Source organism: Notothenia rossii, assembly GCF_949606895.1.
Source record: "Notothenia rossii genome assembly, chromosome: 7".
Classification (NCBI taxonomy): domain Eukaryota; kingdom Metazoa; phylum Chordata; class Actinopteri; order Perciformes; family Nototheniidae; genus Notothenia; species Notothenia rossii.
This window is the reverse complement of record NC_136905.1, coordinates 28,411,095-28,424,691: the sequence shown is the minus strand read 5'-3', so window position 1 is coordinate 28,424,691 and position 13,597 is coordinate 28,411,095. Positions and strand designations below refer to the sequence as shown.

The 13,597-nt window shown below is 40.3% G+C and overlaps 1 protein-coding gene and 1 long non-coding RNA gene across 2 annotated transcripts in view; one reads left to right on the top strand and one right to left on the bottom strand.

Annotated features, from left to right (window-relative positions):
• LOC307047016 overlaps positions 1 to 13,597 on the bottom strand; it is a 228,609-nt gene that overhangs the window by 28,098 nt on the left and 186,914 nt on the right. The gene's annotated exons all lie outside the window — the stretch shown is intronic.
• Positions 2,399 to 3,986, top strand: LOC307046864 (E3 SUMO-protein ligase ZBED1-like). Its single transcript, XM_079693519.1, has 2 exons — positions 2,399 to 2,837; positions 3,006 to 3,986. Exons 1-2 carry the CDS (start codon positions 2,400 to 2,402, stop codon positions 3,408 to 3,410), a joined length of 843 nt encoding a protein of 280 aa, XP_079549645.1. The 5' UTR covers position 2,399; the 3' UTR covers positions 3,411 to 3,986.

Sequence of the window (13,597 nt, the reverse complement as noted above, 5' to 3'; positions counted from 1 at the left end):
GAGTTGGTCATTGCATTGAAACTCTTTTGACCTGTCCATATAGGTGCGTAAAGCTGGGCACAGCAAATTCGGCCGCTGTTCCTCAGAGGAACACAGCGGCGGAGGAAATGCCTCAATGTCAATGGGGGTACATGAGCCAACCACCTTAGGTATAAAGGCAGGGTTGGGCTTCAGCAACACTCTCGTTTGCCCCGGGGCAAACTGAGTGCATGAAGGATGTACAGAGAGCGCATGAATGTCACTGACTCGCTTGGCAGATGCCAGAGCCAGTAACAACACTGTCTTCAGTGACAGGTGTTTCATGTCAGCTTCTTCCAGGGGTTCAAATGGAGGTCGAGTGAGCCCATCTAAAACCACTGCCAAGTCCCATAAGAGCACCAGTGACCTGGAAACAGGGAGGAGACTGCGTGCCCCCTTCATAAAACGGCAGACCAAGGGATGTTGGCTAGCCGTCTTTCCCTCAAAGCCCACATGGCATGCAGCAATAGCAGCCAGGTACACTTCGATCGTAGAGAAAGCTCTGTGTTTATCAATCAGGTCCTGTAGAAATGATAGAATCACCCCGACAGGACATTGAAAAGAGATGTGTCCCTTTTGAAGGTAGCTGTGCCAGCTACCAATCAGAAAGCTGCAGCCTGCGCGTGACCAGATGACGTGTTCTCCACCCCAATCAGTGTGTAGCTCGTCATTAAATTTCAAGCATGGCAGAAGCGGGAGCAGAAGCGGAGCCGACTAAATTAATACCAAAAAGAAACAGCACGTCGGTCATTTGGCAGTATTTTGGATTTGAGGATGATGATGAACACCAGAAACAGGTGATGTGCCAAACATGTCGTGTAAAAGTGGCTACATCGGCTGGCAATACCACCAATTTACATCGCCACTTGAGAGTTCACCACCTGAACTTGTATGAGCAGTGCATGGCGAAAAAGAACCGTGAAACATCAAGCAGCAGCCATACTTCGGAAAGTCAGCCAACAATAACATCATCGTTCGCCAGTGTGACGCCTTATGAAAAAACTAGCCGAAGACACAAGGAGATTACCGCTGCCGTAACGACTTACATATCGAAGGACATGGTGTCTGTAAACACGGTGACCAAAGACGCATTTAAAAGTTTGCTACGCACAATGGATAAGAGGTATGTTCTGCCCTCCCGCACATACTTCAATCAAGTTGCCATCCCACAGCTCTACACAGAATGTAAGGCCAAAGTTCTAAATGATCTGGAAAACACTGAGTTTTATGCGTCAACTACTGATCTGTGGTCAAGCAGAACGACCGAGCCCTACATGAGTTTGACCGTGCATTTCGTCAACGCCAACTTCGAGTTGTGTAGCCGCTGCCTGCAGACAGCATACTTCCCCACTGACCATACAGGGGAGAATATTGCCATGGGGCTGAAGGAGTGCTTGGCCAACTGGGGTCTAAAAGAAGAGGCCCAGACGTGCATAACAACAGACAACGCTACAAATATGATCAAAGCAATGGAACTTAACCAATGGACCAGACTGCAGTGCTTCGGACACAGGCTGCATCTTGCAATTGGTAAGTACAAGAATGTGTGTTCGTGCGAGTGTGTATGTTTACAAAGTTACTACAAGTGTGAGAGTTCGTATTATCCTCGCAGAGGCCCTAGTCTCTGCTATATTACTCTGCCCTCAAACACAGTTGGGAGGGGGGAGGGACGAAGCGCCGAGAGGTTTGTTGTCAAGCTGTAGTTAGCTGACCAACTGTTAGTGCAATGCTACTTTAACATACTGTTTATCCTAGTGAGAAAAATGAACCCTTTCATGGGTAAACTTTAAAACCTCCCAATACTGCTTGCTTCTGTTTAATTGCAGATTGCCGAGAGATGCAAAGGCGGTCTCCCCTATTTTTGAAGCCCTTACTAATGGGTCAATGACGTTTTTGTAGTAGCAGATGTCAGGGTGGTGCAACCACAGCTGATGCCACTATATTACGAATTAAATGATTTTTTGTTTTTTAGTGGAATATCTAAAAAGCATATTCCTTGCTTGTACATTAATTACCAATTACAAATTAATTTATGGGCAATAACTTACTGCGGTAGTACCACCTGACGTCTGCTGCTAAAAAAAAGTCATTGAACTTAATACAAGATGACAACAGATGTAATCAATATGTTATGAATTCTGTGTTATGAGCTATCCTTATGGCTTTTCATACTGTAATACATGTAATGTTTTCCACCAGAAAATGCTGTCAAAGATGATCAAAGAATCAAACGGGCCACAGGACTTTGCAAGCAGCTGGTTGCGGTCTTCACTCACAGCTGGAAGAAGAAGAGGGCATTCAAACAGGCACAGCAAGACTTAAACCTACCTCAACAGTCACTGGTCACTGAATGTCCGACACGATGGGGCTCAAGGCAGAAAATGATTGGGAGGGTGTTGGAGCAGAGCAAGGCACTGTGCCAGGTTCTGTCTGAAGACAGGAAGACGCGGCACCTGATCCCCACTTGGCAAGACATAGATGTACTTGAATCTGTAAACAATGCCCTCGGTCCTCTTCAGGAGTTCACAGACGCCCTCTCAGGTGAGGACTACGTAAGCGTGTCATACCTGAAGCCAGTGCTCCATCTCCTCAGAACAGCAACGCTTGCTGAAACTGACCAGGACACGAATCTCACCAAGGAGATCAAATCAAGAGCTCTCCACTACATTGAAGAGAAATACAGCGACCCAGTGACACAGGAGCTCTTGGACATCACATCCTTCCTTGATCCAAGATTCAAGACAAGCTACATAAGCGAAGAGAATGTCCCATACATCAAAGACAGAGTGAAGATGGAAATGGAACAGGTGGCACAAAAGGTAAGCTGTCCTTTTTCTTTGTTGTTTCAAAATAAAACAAAAAGTTGTATTTTTAGTTTTTTTTAACTATACTCTACTGACATTTTAAACTTTTAGACAAAATGACTCGTTGGTCTTAATCACAACTGATAGCAAAACATTGATGCCTCTTATTACTGTGTGTTGTAGGAGCAGAGGGCTTGTGTCACAACCCATACCATGCCCCTGAGTGCAGAAGAAGAACCACCATCCACCTCTACAAAACGAAAGCGGTCACTGGGCAGCTTTTTTAAGACCAAGGTGGTCCCTGCTTCCTCTACTGTGCAGTTGGAGGATACCATTAAAGCAGAACTGGACAACTACCTCATAACTCCTACCATTGATGGAGAGCAAGATCCACTGGCCTGGTGGAGAGTGCGCAATGTCAACTTCCCATGGCTTAGCAAGTTGGCTCGTAAGTACCTTTGCATACCAGCAACGAGTGCACCATCAGAGAGACTGTTCAGTGCCAGTGGCAATATTGTCACATGTCAGCGTGCATGTCTGAAGCCAGCAAAGATTGACATGTTGGTTTTCTTGGCCAAAAATCTCTGAAGGGATGAAGGGGAAGATTTATTGATTTTTGTTGTTGTTCTTCTGCACTTTGCCCTGAAATCTCTTATCGGCACCTTACCCTGACATGTCTTTTTTCCATTAAAAAAGATGTTCACTCTTTTTTACTTATCTTTTGTATACAGACTAGATGTAAAATAATTTAACCAGTTTGACATCTTTTCTTGATGAGGAAAATGTAGGGTAATTTAAACTTTTTAAATTATTATGATTATTATTATTATTTATTTTTACTACCTTTACATTTCACTTCCTCTTGCCACTTTATTTGAAGAAGAAGCACAGGTTTCTGAATACACGGGTTGAATATCTGTAACTGCTGCTGATGTTGATGTTCATAAGCTAGCTCCTTTGAGCCATTTTGCACTACTTTTAAGGTAAGACTTCTTTTTTTGCTCCACTTTGTTGTTATAATTTATAATTTGTATGTAGCCTACGTTATTTTACAAAAGTGCAATTATTTTGATGCTGCTGAGCCATTGATCTTTTTAATGCTTGATATTTTGTTAATAAACAGTCTTGCATTTGAAATCTGTTGCCAGCCGTTTTCATTCTTGCATTATCTTAAGGAAATTCATTGTTTTAATTAATTTACACTGAAACTTGATTTAAAGAAAATAAATCGTGGTTGAAATCGAAACCGCAATCTCTGCCAGAAAAATCGCAATTTCAATTTTTTCTTAAAATCGTTCAGCCCTAGGGACCTGGTGGAGAAAGTTCTTGCACTCTGAATCGTGTTTATCACCTTCTGAGGGAGCCCCACTGTATTCAGGTTATACCACTCACGGGCCAGGCCCATAGTCCCATGCGCTCTGGGTGTGGGTGAAAAATCGCCCCCCCCCCGACTGAGACAGTATGTCCCTGCGTAGCGGGAGCTGCCACGGCTGCCCGCACAGCAGCTGATATATCTCCGCCAGCCAGTACATTGCAGGCCAGTGTGGAGCTATTAGGATCAGTGTGTGGCGTTGTTCTCTCACTCTGGCCAGAGTTGGGGGTATCAGAGCCAGGGGTGGGAACGCGTACACGAGGACCGGAGGCCAAACGTGCGCGAGCGCGGCCACGCCTAACGGTGCGTTTAAATCGCGCATTGAAAAGAACAGTTGACATTGAGCGTTTTCTTTTGATGCGAACAGATCCACCGCGGCCCGGCCGTAACGCACCCACAGCTGACTCACAATTATTGGATGTAGAGTCCAGTCTGCATATAGTGGTGCACCTCTCTCAAAACAAGCTACTCACGAGCGGAAAATGTGCTTTTAAACGCGCATGAAATGACCCTCGCGCAGTCAGCCCTCTTGCTCGCTCGCGGGAGTGTTAGCCTCACTCGCTCGCGGAGTCTGTCTGCGAGCGCGTGAAAAGTTTCTTACACTTTGGGGCGGAGCCACTGGATTTTGATTGACAGCTGCCAGGAAGCCCATAGTTGCCTGGTTTGATAAATGCCTGAACTACCAAGAGCCGAGGAGTGACAGCAGCAATATCAGTTGGACGAGATTGAATGGTAAAGTTGTCCATAAAAAAACATTATATTCGTAAAGTGTACAGCTAATATATATATATTTATATATATATATGTATATCAATTAATTTGATATAAAAAGAATTACACATTAATTCTAGGAGTGTAATGCTTTTACAAACACTATAGTAATAATATGCATTAATTATGACAATATCATACTATTACTATGGGAGTGTTCTATAGTGTGTTGAAAAAACCACTACAGAAATGCTATATATTATACTATAGTAGTACTATTTAAAATAATATAGTCTTAATTAGGGATGTAACGATACCAAAAACTCACGGTACGATAATATCGCGACAACAAGTCCACGGTACGGTATTTATCGCGATATTGAATAATAAAGGGAAGGAAAAAAAAAATCAGAATTTTTTTTTTCCTCAATAAAACATTTTTTTCCTCGGAAAATGTTTTTTTATTAAATAATAAATCTGATTTTTACAGCATTTTTGTAGGATAGCAGTATTTTAAAGTGTCAAAAACAAAGTGACAGTAACAGACTGGAACAAGAAAAACAGTGTTTTTTTACCTACTAGTACTACCAAACAAAGTAATCATTTTCTTTATGCCACTGCATCTCACAAATAAACAAGGACATTTAATAATCAGACCCTGCAATAAAATAAATCAAGTTTCACTTTAGTTTTTCAAGTAACTCAACTCAAACTCACTAGTCACTCACTCAGCATCATCAGACAGGTTTTTAGGAATATGAGAATGTCCACATTTCCAGGTATTTATAAGCTGGGATGTTTGGGCATTTACAATATCCCCTGCTCTGGAAAAAACTCTGTCGCTTGGTACTGATGTTGCTGGGACACCAGTGGTCGCGTTAACCAAATATTTTATTTAACAATGACGGAAAAATCTGAACGCAGTCTGTCATTTTGACAGATTAGAACAAACTCGGAACAGCGCCAACATTTCCCCGCAGCCAGGCTCTGGTGTTATGCCGTGTTATGCATGCCCTCCAAAAGGAAATGATATAGTTTCCAAACCGTACTTTGCCGTACAGATCAATACATGTCTGGGAGGTCTTGCTTTACGCTGTGCGCGTCCCGCGAGGTGCATGCACACACGGCATAACACCGCCCCCCCCCGTTGACAGTTCACGAGCATGCTCTATCGTGAACTTTTCAGACCCGACGGGTAATAAGGGATTATGACGGATATTTTACGATCCTGTCTGTCGAAATGACGGACAGCGAAAAAGTCTAACGCCAGGCTTATTGACAGGGCGAGATATAAATATATGGTTGATACTTGTCAATGTCTCTAGGTGTGTAAATGTAGCCCTGTAAATACGATGTCCTTTTGTGTTATCTGTTGTTTTATTTTCATGTTGTAACCTACTTGCTGCCATGTTAGAGAGGTCTCTCTTGAAAAAGAGATCGATGATCTCAATGGGACCACCTGGTTAAATAAAGGTTTAAAAAAAAAAAGTGTTTAAAAAAAAAAAAGTGTTTAAAAAAAATATATTTTTTGTTGAAAATCGCGGTAGATTTTGTCAGTCTCACGACGGTATTGGGAAGTTTATTTACCGCGATACCGCGATATTCGGTATATCGTTACATCCCTAGTCTTAATACGGAAACACCAAAAAAAAAACTATAGTATTACTTTTACAAACACTATAGTAATAATATGCATTCACTATGACAATATCATAATATTACTAGGAGTGTTCTATAGTGTGTTTAAAAAACAACTATGAAACACTATATATATTATTACTATAGTTATACTATTTAAAATAATATAGGAATACAACAAAGATCTAGATACATAGTATTACTATTGAAATATTATAGGGCTGATATAGCTAATAAAATGGCACGACAGAAAAAACTATAGTAATACGATACCAGGTAAAAAATATTACAGAACACTACAAACTTACTATAGGACACTATACAACTCTATAGTTCATTTATAGTTCATTTGGTATGAGGTGCGTACAGCAGGCAGTAGCTAGCAATTTTCAACAGATACAGCCCACTCAAAAATATATTGTTTTATATAAAATGAATTAATATATATATATATTAGCTGTATACTTTACGAATATAGGCCTAATGGTTTTTTATGGACATCTTTACCATTCAATCTCGTCCAACTGATCTTCCTGCTGTCACTCCTCGGCTCTTGGTAGTTCAGGCATTTATCAAACCTGGCAACTCCAGGTTTCCTGGCAGCTGCCAATCAAAGTCCAGTGGCTCCGCCCCAAAGTTTCAGAAACTTTTCACGCGCGCGAGTGAGGCTGACACTCCCGCGAGCGAGCAAGAGGGCTGTCTCTGCTCGTTGGGGTTTAATCTGCGCGCGAGGGTCATTTCATGCGCGTGTAAAAGCACATTTTCCGCTCGTGAGTAGCTTGTTTTGCGCGCTAGAATATTGACCCAAATCTGACTCCATATGCTAGTCACATGCTAATGTTACAATCAAATCAAGACACTTAGTTCCAACCCCCCCTGCTTTTAAGACCTGAAACACATCTATAACTTCTGTTTGAATGAACTTTTCCTTAAAAGGATTTCTCTTTGATCGCCCATCAAAACTGTCTGTCGGCTCTTTCATACTGTACAAATGAGCTCATTAGATTTGTAAAATGACATTAGAAACACATGGAAAATGGTCGGGGGATGAATAGGCTTTACGCAGAGACATGATGAAAGAAGGAATGTCAGTGTATGACTGAATGGTCAGTTTGTGAAGCTAACCTCATTGTATTCCTTCATAATGTATAGCGCATGAAAACGCACAAGCATGTCCAATTTCTATCAAATAAAGAAGAACCCTTTAATTCCTTTGTAGGTTTAACAGGACCATCTGGGTTTAGAATGCTTTAAAACTTGTGCAGAAGTAATTACAGAGAATTCATGATAATTCATAATCATAAAACGTTAACTTCAGTGGATTTATCTTAAACATTTCCTCATGTTCTTGGATGTAGTTCATAGTGCAAAACTTTATTATAAGGCTAAAAATCAAACACTTTGAAGTAATGCATAACTCATGGTGATTTAATGCATGAATTAATACAGGGTGTATCTTAAATTCCTGTTGATCACCATTTAAAAAGGATCATGTCGCTTTGATATTGTGAGATTAGTTAAGATTCTTCATATGTTTATGGACAAGATGTGCGTGCCCCATACTCCCTTGACCTCAGGGCTTTGACAGCACTGAATTGTTTTTCTGCTATAATAATGATTCCACAATTTATCCCAGCAGGTGTTCGAAAACATAAACCCACTGTAAATATTATAACTATGTAAATATTATAACTACTGCCAATAGGTAATGTTTGTTGGTTTGCCATTGTGTCTGCAGTATTACCAAAAAAAAAAAAAAAAAAAAACTGGCCTGATTTTCATAAAACTTGGTAGAAAGGTGGAGCATTGGCTAAATAAGCAACAACATAATTTTAGAGCGGATAGAATAACAGGTCTGATGCACGCTTTATTTTTCACAATTGGAAAGCGCATTGGCCAAGGTCTGCGCTATCCAAGTTCCATTCTAATTGTATTTGTTGTGGAAACAATTATTCAAATAACCCTATAATTGTATTAAAGAAAAACATAAACACATGCTGCCTTAGTGAAGTTGGAAAACTGAGGGCCAAAATCACATATAGCATGCACTCCAATACATTACATTACATTACATTGCATTTAGCTGACACTTTTATCCAAAGCAACTTACAATAAGTGCGTTCGACCAACAAGATACAAACTTGAAGGAAACAGAATCATATAAGTGCATCAGGTTTCATAGAGCTAAAACATTTCAAGTGCCACTCAACTGGCTTTAGATTAGCCATTCCTTTATTAGTATATAAGTACTTTGTTAGTAATTCTATCGCTCAAAGTGGAGTCGAAAGAGATGAGTTTTCAGTCTGCGCCGGAATATGTGTAAGCTTTCTGCTGTCCTGATTTCAATGGGGAGCTCATTCCACCATTTTGGAGCCAGGATAGCAAACCCACGTGTTTTTGCTGATGGGAACTTGGTTCCCCCTTGCAGTGCGGGTGCAGCTAGCTGTTTGGCTGATGCAGAGCGGAGTGCACATGCTGGGGTGTATGGTTTAACCATGTCCTGGATGTAGGAAGGGCCACATCCATTCGCAGCATGGTATGCAAGTACCATTGTCTTGAAGTGGATTCTAGCAGTTACTGGAAGCCAGTGAAGTGAGCGGAGGAACGGTGTGGTGTGGGAAAATGTTGGAAGGTTGAAGAACAGAAGAGCAGCTGCATTCTGGATGAGCTGCAGAGGTCGGATGGCACATGCAGGTAGACCAGCCAGGAAAGACAGTTTGTTATCTAGGATCACACCCAGATTCCTTGCAGTCTGAGTCGGGGGAAACAATAGAGGAGCCGATGTTGATTGTTAGGTCAAGAGTGGGACAATCTTTTCCCAGAAGGAAAAGCAGTTCAGTCTTGTCAAGGTTGAGCTTGAGGTGGTGAGCAGACATCCACTGAGATCCACCAGCCTCTGCTCCATACTGTACTTCACATTTCTGTATAGGATTTGATGAAGGGGATTGTTTTACTGTAAATCCACGTAGTCCCTAAACTGTCGTCATCTTTATCACCGTCCAGAACCTGAAGTGGTCATCAAGCTCACATAAGGAAACCCTCCCAAGAATCTTTGGTCCTTTAATCAGCTTCCACTGGGAGTGGTCAAATTGGCTCAGCTTTATCAAATTAGAGCGTGTGCAATATGCACCGTGGGATCCCGGTTGTGTGTGTGTAAGACAGAGAATGAAAGAGACAAGCAGCAAAGTGCAAACAACACATTTTATACAGAAAAAGAGAAAAAGATAGAGGACACATGGGTCCTATTAGGCCAGGGAACACTGGATATAGTGCACAGATGATTAGACACTCTTTCAGAAAACATACCTTTACACAACTCACCTTCAATGTGATGGCTAGCCTCGGAGTCGTGGCTCACTGTGGGTCCAATTTCGATATGCCAGTTAAGACTGGAGTTATGGTCCTCTGCAACATGATGAGATTATTAAACAAATATCGTTTCACCCTTAATATTGTCACCTTTTTGTTAAGATTGGACTAAGTTGTAAACTTTTTCTCAAACCATTCACTTCCTGTCTTTTACCTATTTTAATTTTGTTTGAACGTTCATGTTGAGATTACTACCCAGCTACTACCCAGAAAAACCTTAACTGCACGACTCGATGGACATTTATGGATTTTTTTGTAACATACAGCAGTAGCAACTGATGTATCTCATTCTCTCGTCTAGAAAACGGAAGAGGTGTTTAATTGATTTTGAATATTTCCAGGGACTGTTGCACCAATTTTCAGATCATTAACATCAGAATTGAAAACGAGAGGATGTTTAACAAAAAAAATTAAGTTTCTACGTCAAATTATTTGTATTTTTATCACTTAGAATATCTCTACCCTGCCAAGCTTTTTATAAGAAACAGATACTTTTTAAAAAAAAAAGATGCTATATATTTGTTTTCCTTGTGAATGCCCCAAAACCCTAGGGCACATTTTTTGTACTGTATGTGATCACCCAATTACTGGATTATGATTAAGATATTTTGCCCTAGATTTAGGCTTATTAGGTCTGGATGTAATAGGTCTGCAACCCTACTGCCCACAGATACTTATGTAGCTAATTATTGGTGGTATGTATGAAAGCTGTGGTTTGACAAGTAACCATTGTTCCCAAAAGTTACAGCCGTTCCTGTTCCAACCAAAAGGCAATTAACAAAAAGTATTAAAAAAATATGTATTATATTAAAAAAGATATAATAAATTGTTTAAAGCCCTTACATTTCGATCTGTTGTCTTCTTCCTGGAGTCCTGGCTTTGAGTTAATTCTTTGTTGAATCTTTGGTCTGTTATTTTCCTTCAGCTTGTAGTCACCTCTAGCTCCACTCTTACTAACTTGTAACTGAGCATTTTAACATTGGGGAGTTGTTCTTTTTACTGGAAATATAATAACACTTCTTCTGCTATAGTGGTGACAGCTAAATCTCCACTGTTCTCGTATGTGTCCTTATCAATCCTAAATATATTACAATACAATGTATTTTCTTAGGTGATTATGTGATCATGCATATATTTGTGAGTATTTTATCAGAAATGATAAAACCAAGGCATCCAAATTTAGAACAAAGCGCAATTTACATCACCGTACTGTGTGAAAAATAGAAAGCTAAACTGTGGGTGGTCGGCCATTTTGCCTTGGGGTAACAGACGTCTGGGTTGTGGTCGGATTATCCAAAAATCAGCTCCTAAATTCTAACCCTATCGTCTATGCCTTGACCCCTGAGTGAAACGTCACAGGGTTAAGGGATAGTGGATAGGAGAATTCAAAAGGACTTAGGAGAAGAGACTGCGGTACTTTAGAGAATCCGACTGCACTTTCACTATCCGATGTGTTTATGATGCGCCAGCGGAGGTCATAAATGTGCGTGTGATGCTGCGGGGAAACTATGGAAACTACAGTGTTCTATAGTACGGACTACATGGATGTTTAATAAGAACGAGGGACTGTAAACTCATCTTGAGACTCTGCACCGAGCACTTATGCTGTTGTTTTATGCTTTATGAATGTGGACAACAGAGAAACATATTCTTCATGACCAAAATTGGAATTTAAATAAAAAAGGAAAGTGAAACTTATGCTCGTCACCCTCTCCCTCCGGTCCACATTAATAAAAATGATCCCAATACGTATGATTGTATGAACTATGAAAAAAATCTTAAAATAAATACAAATGTATTTATTATAAATGTTAATCCTTAACATCTATCACTGTGGACATCACCATTCAAACATCTGTTAAAAGTTGAACAAACCCCACACCGCTCAGTGAAGACTGAGATGCTGACTTTATTTGATAATTTCAGTAAAAACTAACTTTCATATTTCTCTTTTTGATTATAATAATGATGAACCTTCAAAACAAAGCAACTTACCACATACGTTTTAAAATGCTTAATAAGCACCGTAACTTTGATGATATCATTTCTCGGTCATAATCGGTTGTTTCCGTGAATGGCCGAATGTTGTGTGACGGCAAATGCTGCTGCAATGCATTGTGGGGCAGCATTTTCTCCTCTCCTTTCATCAAAAGGAGGTCCAGTGGTTCCTAAGCTAAAGGAGGTTATAAAGGAAGTTTGAAACCTCCTTTCCTATCATCTAGAGAATTCGAACGGCACTTATCATGGCTGCCACTGAGGGACTTCCGGGTCATTTCACTCCGTTAGGAAGGTTGCTAAGCTAAATGGACTATCCGACTTCAGCCCTGGACTAGGGATGTCCCGATCACCTTTTTTTGCTCCCGATCCGATTCCGATCATTTGATTTTGACAATTTGCTGATACCGATCTTTCCCGATCCGATCTTTATGCAATGCATTAAGAGAAAAAAAAAAAAAAGTATTCAAGTTGTCCCTTAAGGTTATTTTTTTTATTTAAATTGGATATTCTATCCAACATGGATATAGCTTCTTTTTTTCACAGCAGCATTGGATCAGTTCAGTTGTGCAGCATTGGATCAAAACAAAATAAAGCTTATCAATACTCGTTAGCTTACTGCTACAATTAGACACTGCGCCCTGCCCGCTCTGTTGCCAGATTTGAGAAAAATAAGCAACCAGGTCTATGAAAACAAGCCCCAAAGAAGCAACACATACATGATGTTGTGTAATTTCAAACCAAAACTAAGGCCTCAGGATGACTTTAAGACTTGAACATGGTCATTTTTGTTTTGTAATATTGAATAAAATAAAAATAAAAAGTATTTAAAAAAAACAAACAAAAAAAATCCCGATCGGCTCCGATCCCCGATCACGTGATCGGATCGGGACATCTCTACCCAGAACTCTACGAATGTCACCTACTAAAGCCCCACTTAGCAACTCAACTTCTAACACAGACAGACAGAAACCACTATCAAATATTTTATATTATGTACAGCATCTTTTGATTTCATTTTTTAAAGATCCCTCTGCAAAACTATGTGATAACTAAAGTTCAGATATCTAGTGAAAGACATGAGAACAACTTGGTGTTACGATTATCAATGACTGCTTTAATTCTCTCTGAAGCATTGGCACACATGGGAGTTTTTAAAACAATTAGCCCTGCTGAATGAGGCTCATTATGTTGTTAAAGGGTTCAGAGGAGATGAAAAGGAAGTCAAAGGAATAGATGGAGTAGGATAGAGGGACTTGGGGGAGGAGGAAAAAGAAGATTATACATGGGAATGGAGCAGAGAAGTGATGAAAGAAAGTAGAAGAGTTGTTGGAAATGAAGTGGAAGAGGAAGAATCATGTTGGTGGAGGAAGCCCGGGCTGGAGGATCTACTTTAGTGATCTAAATGAAAGTGTCTTCACCCCCTACACACAGTAAAATAGCTCCACAGGGCAGAAAGGCTGAATGAGAGGCCTGAAATTGTTAAAAACACCCCACCTTGACTTGGCAATTTACCGAGACCCCGGGGCCAATTACCATCATGATCCTAATATCAAATGCAAAGTTGGCTCTGAATCATTTTTATAAAGAAGCTAAAGAGCTGGGAGCTTGGACATCTGAAAAGTATGAACAAATGTTTATGTGTAAAGAAAACAAGAAACTAAGAAACCAGTCTTTGATGAGATTAGCT